The 15080-nt window shown below is 52.1% G+C and overlaps 1 protein-coding gene and 1 long non-coding RNA gene across 2 annotated transcripts; both read right to left on the bottom strand.

The window, feature by feature from the left end:
- Positions 1-309: 309 nt before the first annotated feature.
- Positions 310-853, bottom strand: LOC115184298 (uncharacterized). Its single transcript, XR_003874267.1, has 2 exons — positions 742-853; positions 310-700 (listed from the first exon to the last, which is right to left on the bottom strand). It is a non-coding gene; the product is annotated as an uncharacterized LOC115184298 (long non-coding RNA).
- Positions 854-4524: 3671 nt separating this feature from the next.
- LOC115184300 (serine/arginine repetitive matrix protein 1) lies at positions 4525-6360 on the bottom strand. Its single transcript, XM_029745329.1, has 2 exons — positions 4906-6360; positions 4525-4757 (listed from the first exon to the last, which is right to left on the bottom strand). Exons 1-2 carry the CDS (start codon positions 6230-6232, stop codon positions 4750-4752), a joined length of 1335 nt encoding a protein of 444 aa, XP_029601189.1. The 5' UTR covers positions 6233-6360; the 3' UTR covers positions 4525-4749.
- Positions 6361-15080: the final 8720 nt, after the last annotated feature.

Raw genomic sequence — 15080 nt, 5'->3', positions numbered from 1 at the left:
AGTTAATCATATACGATATAGCCATCTGATGCCTGACTGCACAGTCGATGACGTGGTACGTAAACGCCTAAGCAGTTTGGCAGGAAGTTCCCCATTTACTGTCCTGTCGTATCCGCTATTATGACAACAGGATAACATAGTTTGTCCGTTTTTAAAGAGACACACAAACTTTCCATTGAGGGATGATAAAGGCGAACTAGTACGAAACTGGTAGTATCATGGCAAGATGGCGCTGACGTGGGCAGCTCTGCAGAATTTCGGTTTTTGTACTTCTGTAAAAAACTAAAAAATCCCAAACAGGAGAACAAGGACGTTTCTCATTTCAGAAGGTTTATTGTTCTAGCGACGGCCTCGTGTTCGTTCCACCGGTATAAAACAACAGAATGTACAGCCAAACCGAAAGTGTTGTTTATAGCACCATGAAGAACAGAAACGGGGGGCGCGGCGCGGCGGACGGACCGACAGCCTAGACAGAACGTAGAACGGCTAGAATATACTGAACCATGCCGTTTGAATTACCACCAACACAGGATTCTCTACCTGAAAGACAGTCATGTTCTACGCTCCATAGTTCTACCTGAAAGACAGTCATGTCTGTTCTACGCTCCATAGTTCTACCTGAAAGACAGTCATGTCTGTTCTACGCTCCATAGTTCTACCTGAAAGACAGTCATGTCTGTTCTACGCTCCATAGTTCTACCTGAAAGACAGTCATGTCTGTTCTACGCTCCATAGTTCTACCTGAAAGACAAGCAACATGATGGTTCCTCCTGGTTGTTGTCTAAATCGGGTGTGGGGGAAGAGGGGTGAGGAGTGGGGGAAGAGGAGTGGGGGAAGAGGCTGGGTGAGAGGGGTGAGGAGTGGGGGAAGAGGGGTGAGGTGGGGGGGAAGAGGGGTGAGGTGGGGGGGAAGAGGGGTGAGGAGTGGGGGAAGAGGCTGGGTGAGGGGGTGAGGAGAGGCTGGGTGAGGGGGTGAGGAGAGGCTGGGTGAGAGGGGTGAGGAGAGGCTGGGTGAGAGGGGGTGAGGAGAGGCTGGGTGAGAGGGGTGAGGAGAGGCTGGGTGAGAGGGGGGTGAGGAGAGGCTGGGTGAGAGGGTGAGGAGAGACTGGGTGAGGGGGTGAGGAGACGCTGGGTGAGAGGGGTGAGGAGTGGGGGAAGAGGCTGGGTGAGGGGGTGAGGAGAGGCTGGGTGAGGGGGTGAGGAGAGACTGGATGAGGAGAGACTGGGTGAGAGGGGGTGAGGAGAGGCTGGGTGAGAGGGGGTGAGGAGAGGCCGGGTGAGAGGGGGTGAGGAGAGAATGGGGGTGAGGGGGTGAGGAGAGGCTGGGTGAGGAGAGACTGGGTGAGAGGGGGTGAGGAGAGGCTGGGTGAGAGGGGGTGAGGAGAGGCTGGGTGAGGAGAGGCTGGGTGAGGAGAGGCTGGGTGAGGAGAGACTGGGGGTGAGAGGGGGTGAGGAGAGGCTGGGGGTGAGAGGGGGTGAGGAGAGGCTGGGTGAGAGGGGGTGAGGAGAGACTGGATGAGAGGGGGTGAGGAGAGGCTGGGTGAGGAGAGACCGGATGAGAGGGGGTGAGGAGAGGCTGGGTGAGGAGAGACTGGATGAGAGGGGGTGAGGAGAGGCTGGATGAGAGGGGGTGAGGAGAGACTGGGGGTGAGGTGTATTTACAGTTTCCCCACACACAAACTTGTCAGAATGGCCTTCAGGGGTAGTACTGTGTGTGTAGACAGTGGCTTCCCTGGTCTGTCATCAACATGTCAATAACAACAGATTTATATCAGGCTGGTCTGTCATCAACATGTCAATAACAACAGATTTATATCATCAGGCTGGTCTGTCATCAACATGTCAATAACAACAGATTTATATCATCAGGCTGGTCTGTCAATAACAACAGATTTATATCATCAGGATGGTCTGTCATCAACATGTCAATAACAACAGATTTATATCAGGCTGGTCTGTCATCAACATGTCAATAATAACAGATTTATATCATCAGGCTGGTCTGTCATCAACATGTCAATAACAACAGATTTATATCATCAGGATGGTCTGTCATCATGTCAATAACAACAGATTTATATCATCAGGCTGGTCTGTCAATAACAACAGATTTATATCATCAGGCTGGTCTGTCAATAACAACAGATTTATATCATCAGGCTGGTCTGTCATCAACATGTCAATAACAACAGATTTATATCAGGCTGGTCTGTCAACATGTCAATAATAACATATTTATATCAGGATGGTCTGTCATCAACATGTCAATAACAACAGATTTATATCAGGCTGGTCTGTCATCAACATGTCAATAATAACAGATTTATATCATCAGGCTGGTCTGTCATCAACATAGCAATAACAACAGATTTATATCATCAGGATGGTCTGTCATCAACATGTCAATAACAACAGATTTATATCATCAGGCTGGTCTGTCAGCAACATGTCAATAACAGATTTATATCATCAGGCTGGTCTGTCATGTCAATAACAACAGATTTACATCAGGATGGTCTGTCATCATGTCAATAACAACAGATTTATATCATCAGGCTGGTCTGTCAGCAACATGTCAATAACAGATTTATATCATCAGGATGGTCTGTCATCAACATGTCAATAACAACAGATTTATATCAGGCTGGTCTGTCATCAACATGTCAATAACAACAGATTTATATCATCAGGATGGTCTGTCATCAACATGTCAATAATAACAGATTTATATCAGGCTGGTCTGTCAACATGTCAATAACAACAGATTTATATCATCAGGATGGTCTGTCATCAACATGTCAATAACAAGAGATTTATATCATCAGGATGGTCTGTCAGGGGGGGTGATAGAGGGAGGAGGGTAGTGGGGTGTACAGGGTTAATAACCTCTGGGGGGGTACAGGGTTAATAACCTCTGGGGGGGGGGGGGTACAGGGTTAATAACCTCTGGGGGGGTACAGGGTTAATAACCTCTGGGGGGGGGTACAGGGTTAATAACCTCTGGGGGGGTACAGGGTTAATAACCTCTGCATGGGATCCATAATGCAACAGGTCTGATTTAACGTTCACACACAACAAGCAGGTCTGATCTCATTCACATTTATTCATTAATGCTCTGAGTGAAAACTTAAACAAAAAAACAGACAGAAAAGCCCAAATAACCCAACAACAACAACATTGTTTAAAAAGACAAAAAGGCAATGTTACCCTGTTAGCAGAGATCACATCATCTTTAAAATATCAAGCACACTAGAAGGTGGTTCCCCGGATAAATCCCGGCCAAAGTTAAAAACATTCTCGACTACACAACGGTCCAAAGTAGTGTACTACGTCGAGGATGCGGTGTCCGTTAGAGATGAACCCGTAGCTTCTGGACACAGTCAATATGAAGTAGTAGGGTTTTAAAAGTCACAAATAGCACCTTGTTCTCTATATAGTGTACTACTTTTTGACCGGAGCCGCTCTGGTAGTGCACTAAATAGGGCAGGGAGGGGGATCAAACTGATTCCATACAGGGCTCTAGTGTCCGATGGTATTTTCTCTTCGCCCTTTCAATTAAAAGACCGTGGCAACCAGGTGAAGGGGGGGGGGGGGAGTTCATTACTAATTAGTGACCGTTTTTTAATTAAAATCAGGAAGGAAAAAAAGACCGCAGACACTCGACCATCCGTGTAATGAGTCTAATTAAAACTATAGGGGATATATTGTCATTTAGGGGCCGCGACTACGGCCCGGTCCAGCTCCAGTCTGCTGGTTGATTTGTTAGATCATGAGGTATGTTGTTTTGTAGGGGGGATGGGGGGGATGGGATGGGGGAGGGGATGGGATGGGGGGGAGGGGATGGGGGAGGGGATGGGGAGGGAGGGGAATCATGGCGCTGCTTCTATAATGCAACAGACACACATTAACCTTTAACCTTCATACAAAATGGCTGCCGTGGCAGAGCATACTAAAAACCTAATTCAGTTCTTCCACCCTAACCACCACACCGAAGTGTCCCTGCGTCATGGATCTAACGTGGACTTGTGTTAGTAACATGGTGGCTACTCCCTCCCTTCCAAGCTGATGTTTATAAATCCACCCTCTTCCCTATATAGTGCACTACTTTAGACCAGAGCCCTATGGCACCCTATTCCCTACATAGTGCACTACTTTATACCAGAGCCCTATGGCACCCTATTCCCTATATAGTACACTACTATAGACCAGAGCCCTATGGCACCCTATTCCCTATACAGTGCACTACTTTTGACCTGAACATTATATGGCCCTGGTCTAAAATAGTGCCCTATATATATAGGGAATAGGGTGCCATTGGAGACGAAGACTCAAGAGTTGAAGTCTGAATGCGTACTCTCCCAACGGGCCTCCAGGGTCATTACTGAATGGGTACTCTCCCAACGGGCCTCCAGGCTCATTACAACAGAACTTGACGGGTTGGTAGTTGTATCAGACAATACAGAAGAAGAAAAAGGTGTGTCGAAGTTAAAAACAAACATTCTGTACAAACATATCCACAGTTTGGTTTTTTTAAAGCAGTGGGACGGGGGACACGGGACTGAATAGTTTAAAAATAGTGCAACGTCAAGCTTCTTCTTGGTTAAACTTTTTCCTTCTGCTACATAATACCGAGGGACAGTCTGAAGGCACCGGTAGTTGTTTACACCCAGTCACCGTTGGAGACGGAGGGAGGAGCGTCCCCAATACAGTTACAACACGGTCACCGTGGAGACGGGACGGAGGGGGACAGTCAGGTTCCTGCAGAGATGAGGGAGAGTAGAATGTTTGCGATTAAAAACAATGATTTGTACCTGAACAACATACGGAGCCAGATTAAGAATAATTCTATACTAAATCGGCTACTTGACTGTCAGAATGTACAGGAAACAACAAGTTAAGTCATTACCCAGTATAAAGTCACGCCACCGCGGCCCGGTCAGGCCCCTCCCACGCGATTTTCTCATGACTTTCGTTGGCGGCGGGGTCGGTGATTGGCTCGTGGCTTTCGTTGGAGGCGGGGTCGGTGATTGGCTCGTGGCTTTCGTTGGCGGGGTCGGTGATTGGCTCGTGGCTTTCGTTGGCGGCGGGGTCGGTGATTGGCTCGTGGCTTTCGTTGGCGGCGGGGTCGGTGATTGGCTCATGGCTTTCGTTGGAGGCGGGGTCGGTGATTGGCTCGTTGCTTTCGTTGGCGGCGGGGTCGGTGATTGGCTCGTGGCTTTCCCTGAATTTTTCTGTTTGCCGCACCTGTTCCCGGCTCGGACCCGGTTGTGCTCCTGAACCATCACCTCCTGCGGCGAGCTGCTAGACTCCTTCCAGGGAACTCTCCTCTTCCTTCTCTCAGTTTTCACAGCTTTGTCGTACTCTTCCCTCCTCTCCTCCTGTCTGGTCTCGTCGGGGCAGTATGTGTCGTCTAGATTGACGGTGCAGACGTCCCACTCCTCCTCAACGGTGGACTCTGTGTCGGGGGAGTTGATCTTCTTGAGGAACACGCAACACTCCTTCAGAGTCTCTGGACTCCAGGCTTTAGAGCTGAGACGCTGCTGTTTGGTGAGGCCTGTCAGCTGGTCGGGGCTGCAGGGCTGACTGGTCTCTGAGGAGGCAGGTAGACAGTGGTGATGTGGAGAAGAGGTGAGCTCCTCCCTGGGCTGAGCAGAAGGGCAGACCTGGTCAGGTGAATTTCCTACCTCCACCAGGCTTCTCCTCCAGATCGCCTGGTTGTACCTCAGCCTGTTGGGCTGCTTGGCTCTGAGGGTCCAGGTAAGGAACTTTTCTCTGACTCTGAGCAGAGTGGTTCTGTACGTCCCGAGGGCCCTGACCTTCCTCCATGGAGCTCTGAGACGCAGCCCGCCTGACGCCGGCCTCGCAGTGAACAGACGCCGCCTGGCATTCAGCTCTTTTCCACGTCGGAGCCGTTCCTGGGCTAGACGGAGCTGGGCGGGGCTCTTCGGCACAGCTTTGGCAAACTTCTTGATGTGTTTGCGTAGTCGCATGGTCTGCGGGCTGGGAAAGGCGCTCCCCCTGCTGGCGGTCCGGGGGTAGTGAAGGAGCTCATAGGGGTTTCGGGAGCTGGTCTTCTTCACAATGCCCAGAGACTGAGTCTCAGTGGTCTGCATGAACCAGGATGCCAGCCTCTCCACGCTGCAGCGCTGGTCAAACAGCAGCCGCACCGCCGACCCAACCTCTGGCTTCCAGGAGGACAAAGAGTCATCGTCGAGTCTCTGCTTGGCGGACATGATCGTCCCCGTCCTGGTGGTATGGGTGGTAGTGGCTGCGGAAGTGACCCAGCTGTGGGATATGAGGCGGATCCTGCGAGCCAGCTCTTGGTTCAGGCTGTCCTGGTCGGAGGAGACGGGCCACCACCTCAACGCCTCGCTGGAGCTGGCCGGGAAATGGAGTCTACCGAAACCCCCGCCACCTGGCTCAGGTCCTCACACAACACCCCTCCTCTTCCCTCGCTCTTCCTCTCCTCCTTCCCAGACAGCAGCTCCTTCTGCCCTGGGGTGTCCTCTCCTCCCTCCTCCTTCCTCCTGCGATGGCTGCCCTTGCTGCTGGCCCTGTTGATCAGTAGCTGTCTGGATCGGCGCAGCAGGGCGGTACTGTGGCTCAGGGACCTAGAGGTGGAGGTGGCTACAGAGTGAAGCAGGTACACTGAAGGCTTCCTCACCCTCACAGAGTGACGCACCGCCAACAGAGGAGGAGTCTGGGTCTGTCGCTCCCTCTCTCCATCCTCGGACTCTGTCGTTCTCTCGGTCTGCATCCGAGTGTCGTCGTCACTAGATGGCGTGCTGCTGATTTTCTTGGGCTCTTTGGAAGGCTGGGGTTCAGGAAGGAGGGCTTTCCGCTGACAGAGCTTCTCCGGAGATTTCCTGGCTGCGTCCCGGTTCATGTGGATCTTGCGTTTCCCCGGCGACCTGGTGGTGATGGTAACGGAGATTCCGGAGATCTTGACCTTGGCGGGTCTCCCTGGACGACGCATGGCCGCGGTACACTGCAGCTTCTGGCACTTGATAATGTTGCTGCTGTTGCTGGCGTGGGGAGCGAACCTCTTCTCCTTCACCGGTCTGACAAAGTTCAGATCCATCAGCTGCTCTGTAGCCTGGAGACAAGCAGCCTCCTCCGACACGGTCCTCTTGGTCCTGTGGGAGCGTCCGTACACCACGGTGACCTTCAGGTTCCTGTTGGCTGGGTCTCTCTCCTCGTTGCCCTCCTCCCCGGTGCTGCAGCCTAAGGGAACTCCACCGGACCGGTCCTGACCCCCCTGCCTGGAGCCACAGCTCGGCTCTACACCCCTTTGCTTGGGCGGGCGGCCGATCGGCCTCTTGGCCCTCTTCTCCAGCTGGGGGCCCAGCTTCTTGGGACGTCCCGGACGTCTCTTCGTGGGGGTGGTTTCACGAAAAGGAGGCGGGCCATCTCCGTTCTGGGACCCGGGGGAACGTTTTGGCGGGCTACCCCCCTCTCCTCTCGTCGTTCCACACAGCTTTGGTGATGACGATACGGTGTTCTTCGGTGGACTCCTGGTTTTAAGCGGACTCCTGGTCTGGGGGGGACTCCTGGTCTGGGGGGGACTCCGGGTTTTAGGTGGATTGTGAGTCTTCTCTGGGGTCTTCTCTGGACTTCCAGCCCACGATGACTCCTCACAGGGGTCAAAGGTCTCCTGTCCATGCCAGCTGGATCCTGGTGCAGCCGCCTTCAGGGTATACCTCACCCCCTCTTCACCCACTACTGCAGATAGAAACATCAGCTTGATAGGGCTGGTGTACTGAGGTTGCTCTGTGTGGACCTCACCCTCTGACCTGAAGGCTGTCTGAGGGCTCGCTGATTGGGACTGGGAGTCTGGGTGCTGACCCTGGGGTTGGGAGGAGCGTAAGCGCCCAAAAGGTTTGGCTGCTCTGAGCCTAACGTCTGCCCTGTTCTGGGAGCGGTGTTTACGGGGACTCTGCTGCTCAGAGGAAGATGCAGTGACGGGAATCAACTGACCTCGTCTCTGTGACTCACGGTCTGAACTCTGACCTCCTGCTGTTGATCTACAGCCTCTGTCTCCTCTCCTCTCCTGACTGACAACCTCAGGACTGGATGCCAGCGGTAATTCTTCTTCTCTTGCTTCGCCCAACCCCTCAGCCGTGTCTGTGGCCGAGGATGGGAAGTCTGTGTGATTGGTGTTGGGGGCATTTAGTGGTGGCCGATCCTTTGGCGTCCTCTGGGCGGAGAAGATTTTCTCTGAGAAACAGGCAGCAGAATACATCATCCTGGGCTCTGTGACGTAGGAGGAGAACCGCTGGGGAGGGACGATATTCCTCCTGGACCTCCCAGCCTCGCTGCTCCTCCTCACCACCACCACCTTGCTGCTGCTGCCTGGCTGGGACCTCTTGCCTCTCCTGGTTATGCAGGGGTGGGAAGGGCTATTCCTGGCTGACACTCTGCTACTGTCCTTGCTGCAGCCTGCTGTTTCTGCTGTCTCCTCCTCTTCCTCTCTACTCCTCTCAGGAAGACCACTGCCATGGTCACAGGTGCTGCTGGTACTACCTGGTGACTCCTCCTCTCTCCTCCTCTTCTCAGGGAGGTCATTCCTACTGCTGTCCTGACAGGTGATGTTCCAGCTCTCTGGTTTGTGTTGGTCCTCCTGCGGGTGACTCTGTTGTGTAGAGGAGAGGACTGGGGGTTTCTCCATCTCCTCCTTCAGGCCGACTCTATCCTTCGTAACTCTCACTGGACCTGCCTCCTCTGCTGTCACCTCCGTCGCTCCCTCCTTCTCTGACACTCTCTCTGTCTCTGCTGTCACCCTCTCCGTCTCTCCCTCCTTCACCCTCTCCGTCTCTCCCTCCTTCATCCTCTCCGTCTCTCCCTCCTTCACCCTACCGGTCTCTCCCTCCTTCTCCGTCTCTCCCTCCTTCACCCTACCCGTCTCTCCCTCCTTCACCCTCTCCGTCTCTCCCTCCTTCATCCTCTCCGTCTCTCCCTCCTTCACCCTACCGGTCTCTCCCTCCTTCACCGTCTCTCCCTCCTTCACCCTACCCGTCTCTCCCTCCTTCACCGTCTCTCCCTCCTTCACCCTACCGGTCTCTCCCTCCTTCTCCGTGATTCTGTCCATCTCTGCTGTAACAGGGGTTGGTTCAGGTGAGGAGCAGGTAGAAAAGGGCTTGGCACTGCGGCTCTTGTTCTTCCCTAGCGACAGCCTCCTGCCCAGCGATTGGTTCAGCCTGGCCAGCTCCCGTTTGATTAGCACGGTCTGGCGCCGGGTGGACGACTGGTCGGGCAAAGTCGTCATGGCAGCCAGGGCCTCCTGTCGCCGTCGGGAACGCGTCCGAGGTGGCTGGCTCTCGTTGTTGTCATGGTGATGCAACATGTCGTTTAGGCTGTAGTCGCTGCCGCCACCCGTGTTCAGAACGGTGGTGATGATCTCACTCAGGTGGGCGTCGGCCTGGGACTCTGCTATGTGCTGATTGGCCGAGGTCGTCAGGTGGGGATCCTTCTCTAGGTTGTGATTGGCTAAGGCAGAGCTGAGGTGGGGATCCTTCTCCTGGGGTCTGATTGTCTTTAGTTTGTCACTGAATCGCTCCACCAGGTCCTGCTGCTCCCTGTCCTCGCCCACCTCCCCACCACACCCAGCCTCCTCCTCTTTTTCCCCCTCCTGCTGCTGCTGCAGAAGAGAGGGAGGCTTGTCTTCCTCCTTTCCGTCCATGTCTGAGGGGATGGGGGAGAGAGGGGGAGGAGAGGGGGTGCGGGATGGCTCTCTCTTGAGGACAGGGCACTCGCTTCCTCCTCCCTCTCTTCTTCCTCCTCCTCCGTCTCTTCCTCCTCCTCCTCCTCCCTGGGCTGTGTGTCTGACCGGGGCCAGGTAGGTTTGTTCTGAGCAGCAGGAGGCGCAGGGCTGGGGGTGAGGGTGGGGGTTGGAGCAGGGCTGGGGGTGAGGGTGGGGGTTGGAGCAGGGCTGGGGGTGAGAGCAACAGACAGAGGCCACGGGACAGACCGACGGGTTAGGGTACAGAGCGGAGGATGAAAGAGAAGGGGAGGAGGTGAAAGTGCAGAGAGAAGAAGACGAGCGAACCCCTGCGGTAATGTGTCCCAGGGATAGGCTCTGGCAGGACAGGCAGTGGAGGCTCTGAAGACAGAAACAGACAGGAGGCAGCCTGCAGCGCTGCACACAGCAACAGCCTGGACCGCCTGGTGGTTTCCAGTCAGTCTGCTGACGAGTGGCTCCGGTGGCACTACGGCTCCAACAGTCAGTAAAAGGAGGAGGAGAGGAAGTGTCGTCCTGTTGTTTGGCCACCAGGTGGCAGCAGAGAGGGTCTGGGGGCGGGACGAGACGGCGATGTGCGTCCCTGTAGGCCAATGATAGACGGTGCTGCTGGTGGGCGAGCCTCAGGATTCGCTGGAGCAGAGAGCGATGGGCGGGGCATAAAGAGGAGCGGACCGCCTCCAGAGCAGAGCTCCTCCCACTTGGGGCATCGGGCATCCCAGCATCCTCTGCTTCCCTCTGGGGCTCATCCGTAACCGTGGGCAACAGGGAGCTAGAGATAGACAGGGGATAGGAAAAAATCTTTATTTAATTAAAAAAGGAAACACTTCATTAAATTCACAAACTAAACCGTAGGACTCATTCATATAAAGATTCATAAACACCACAGAAACAACGACCAGAAGTCTGTCTGTTCAACAGAACCGGTTTATTAATGAAGGCAGAGAAGGATTATACCAACGCAGAACAAACGGTCAACAACACTAACCCACCAGAACATGGGGTCAACAACACTAACCCACCAGAACATGGGGTCAACAACACTAACCCACCAGAACAGACGGTCAACAACACTAACCCACCAGAACAGACGGTCAACAACGCTAACCCACCAGAACAGACGGTCAACAACACTAACCCACCAGAACAGACGGTCAACAACACTAACCCACCAGAACAGACGGTCAACAACACTAACCCACCAGAACAGACGGTCAACAACACTAACCCACCAGAACAGACGGTCAACAACACTAACCCACCAGAACAGACGGTCAACAACGCTAACCCACCAGAACAGACGGTCAACAACGCTAACCCACCAGAACAGACGGTCAACAACGCTAACCCACCAGAACAGACGGTCAACAACGCATACATTCGAAAACATAATGTTAAATTTCACTGCTATGCGGACGACACACAGCTGTACATTTCAATGAAACATGGTGAAGCCCCAAAATTGCCCTCGCTAGAAGCCTGTGTTTCAGACATAAGGAAGTGGATGGCTGCAAATTTTCTACTTTTAAACTCGGACAAAACAGAGATGCTTGTCCTAGGTCCCAAGAAACAAAGAGATCTTCTGTTGAATCTGACAATTAATCTGGATGGTTGTACAGTCGTCTCAAATAAAACTGTGAAGGACCTCGGCGTTACTCTGGACCCTGATCTCTCCTTTGAAGAACATATCAAGACTGCTTCAAGGACAGCTTTTTTCCATCTACGTAACATTGCAAAAATCAGAAACTTTCTGTCCAAAATGACGCAGAAAAATTAATCCATGCTTTTGTTACTTCTAGGCTCGACTACTGCAATGCTCTACTTTCCGGCTACCCGGATAAAGCACTAAACAAACTTCAGTTAGTGCTAAATACGGCTGCTAGAATCCTGACTAGAACCAAAAAATTTGATCATATTACTCCAGTGCTAGCCTCCCTACACTGGCTTCCTGTTAAGGCAAGGGCTGATTTCAAGGTTTTACTGCTAACCTACAAAGCATTACATGGGCTTGCTCCTACCTATCTTTCCGATTTGGTCCTGCCGTACATACCTACACGTACGCTACGGTCACAAGACGCAGGCCTCCTAATTGTCCCTAGAATTTCTAAGCAAACGGCTGGAGGTAGGGCTTTCTCCTATAGAGCTCCATTTTTATGGAATGGTCTGCCTACCCATGTGAGAGACGCAGACTCAGTCTCAACCTTTAAGTCTTTACTGAAGACTTATCTCTTCAGTAGATCCTATGATTAAGTATAGTCTGGCCCAGGAGTGTGAAGGTGAACGGAAAGGCTGGAGCAACGAACCGCCCTTGCTGTCTCTGCCTTGTCGGTTCCCCTCTTCCCACTGGGATTCTCTGCCTCTAACCCTTTTACAGGGGCTGAGTCACTGACTTACTGGTGTTCTTCCATGCCGTCCATGGGAGGGGTGCGTCACTTGAGTAGGTTGAGCCACTGACGTGGTCTTCCTGTCTGGGTTGGCGCCCCCCCCTTGGGTTGTGCCGTGGCGGACATCTTTGTGGGCTTTACTCGGCCTTGTCTTCGGACGGTAAGTTGGTGGTTGTAGATATCCCTCTAGTGGTGTGGGGGCTGTGCTTTGGCAAAGTGGGTGGGGTTATATCCTGCCTGTTTGGCCCTGTCCGGGGGCATCATCGGATGGGGCCACAGTGTCTTCTGATCCCTCCTGTCTCAGCCTCCAGTATTTATGCTGCAGTAGTTTATGTGTCGGGGGGCTAGGGTCAGTCTGTTACATCTGGAGTATTCTCTTGTCTTATCCGGTGTCCTGTGTGAATGTAAATATGCTCTCTCTAATTCTCTCTTTCTCTCTTTCTTTCTTTCTCTCGGAGGACCTGAGCCCTAGGACCATGCCTCAGGACTACCTGGCATGATGACTCCTTGCTGTCCCCAGTCCACCTGGCCATGCTGCTGCTCCAGTTTCAACTGTTCTGCCTGCGGCTACGGAACCCTGACCTGTTCACCGGACGTGCTTGTTGCACCCTCGACAATTACTATGATTATTATTATTTGACCATGCTGGTCATTTACGAACATTTTAACATCTTTACCATGTTCTGTTATAATATCCACCCGGCACAGCCAGAAGAGGACTGGCCACCCCTCATAGCCTGGTTCCTCTCTAGGTTTCTTCCTAGGTTTTTGGCCTTTCTCAGGAGTTTTTCCTAGGGAGTTTTTCCCAGCCACCGTGCTTCTTTCACATGCATTGCTTGCTGTTTGGGGTTTTAGGCTGGGTTTCTGTACAGCACTTTGAGATTTCAGCTGATGTACGAAGGGCTATATAAATAAATTTGATTTGATTTACAGCAGCACTGGTACCAGGCAGTATTAGCTAACTAGCTACGTTTGCTCTGACTCCGAGAACATTTAGCAAGCTAGCTAACTAGCGATTAGCCGCTCATCTAGCAGCGCTGGTACCAGGCAGTATTAGCTAACTAGCTACGTTTGCTCTGACTCCGAGAACATTTAGCAAACTAGCTAACTAGCGATTAACAATCATTATTTTTTTCAGCAACACCTTGCTAAGAAAAGGCAAACAGTAGTTTTCAGAACAGTAAGATATACAAACGAATAGAGAGCAACTGCTTGAGTAACACTTGAGTAACAGGCTTGGTGTGGTTAGTGGCATGCAGGAGAGGGAGGAACGATTTGACTCAAGAAGCAGACGAGTTTTACTACAAAATAAAACGGACATTATACACGTCGGAGTTGCGTGTTACATTTAACAAACCGAAACACTGAAATAACGTTACAGAAGGTAAAGTGAAAACTCTAAACCCCACTCGTGCATCAATACCGGTATGTAGTAAAACACGGTATACCAGCCCAGCCCTGGGCTAGACAGTATTTCAACAGGATACTTTGGGGATGTCAGCGTTAGTTATCTACTACCCCAGAGTCAGATGACCGTGTGGATACCATTTTTATGTCCCCGAGTCCAATATGAAGAAAATTAAGAGGTACTTTTCTGAGCCAATGCTAACTTGCGTTAGCGCAATGACTGGAAGTATATGGGAACAGCTAGCATTCTAGTAGGTGTAATGACTGGACGTCTATGATCTAACCCTGGTAGTCACATCTAACCCTGGTAGTCACATCTAACCCTGGCAGTCACATCTAACCCTGGCAGTCACATCTAACCCTGGTAGTCACATCTAACCGTGGTGGTCACATCTAACCCTGGCAGTCACATCTAACCCTGGTGGTCACATCTAACCGTGGTGGTCACATCTAACCCTGGTGGTCACATCCAACCCTGGTGGTCACATCTAACCCTGGTGGTCACATCTAACCCTGGCAGTCACATCTAACCCTGGTGGTCACATCTAACCGTGGTATTCACATCTAACCCTGGTGGTCACATCTAACCCTGGTGGTCACATCTAACCCTGGTAGTCACATCTAACCCTGGTGGTCACATCCAACCCTGGTGGTCACATCTAACCCTGGTAGTCACATCTAACCGTGGTGGTCACATCTAACCGTGGTGGTCACATCTAACCCTGGTGGTCACATCTAACCCTGGTGGTCACATCTAACCGTGGTGGTCACATCTAACCCTGGTGGTCACATCTAACCCTGGTGGTCACATCTAACCCTGGTGGTCACATCCAACCCTGGTGGTCACATCTAACCCTGGTATTCACATCTAACCCTGGTAGTCACATCTAACCGTGGTGGTCACATCTAACCGTGGTGGTCACATCTAACCCTGGTGGTCACATCCAACCCTGGTGGTCACATCTAACCCTGGCAGTCACATCTAACCCTGGTAGTCACATCTAACCCTGGCAGTCACATCTAACCCTGGTAGTCACATCTAACCCTGGTAGTCACATCTAACCCTAACCCTGGTGGTCACATCTAACCCTGGTATTCACATCTAACCCTGGTGGTCACATCTAACCCTGGTGGTCACATCTAACCCTGGTGGTCACATCTAACCCTGGTGGTCACATCTAACCCTGGTGGTCACATCTAACCCTGGAGGTAACATCTAACCCTGGTGGTCACATCTAACCCTGGTAGTCACATCTAACCCTGGTGGTCACATCTAACCCTGGTAGTCACATCTAACCCTGGTAGTCACATCTAACCCTGGTAGTCATATCTAACCCTGGTATTCACATCTAACCCTGGTGGTCACATCTAACCCTGGCAGTCACATCTAACCCTGGTGGTCACATCTAACCGTGGTGGTCACATCTAACCCTGGTGGTCACATCCAACCCTGGTGGTCACATCTAACCCTGGTAGTCACATCTAACCCTGGTGGTCACATCTAACCCTGGTGGTCACATCCAACCCTGGTGGTCACATCCAACCCTGGTGGTC

This window comes from Salmo trutta, unplaced genomic scaffold (assembly GCF_901001165.1).
Source record: "Salmo trutta unplaced genomic scaffold, fSalTru1.1, whole genome shotgun sequence".
In the NCBI taxonomy this organism is placed as follows: Eukaryota; Metazoa; Chordata; class Actinopteri; order Salmoniformes; family Salmonidae; genus Salmo; species Salmo trutta.
This window is presented reverse-complemented; position numbering and strand designations above follow the sequence as displayed.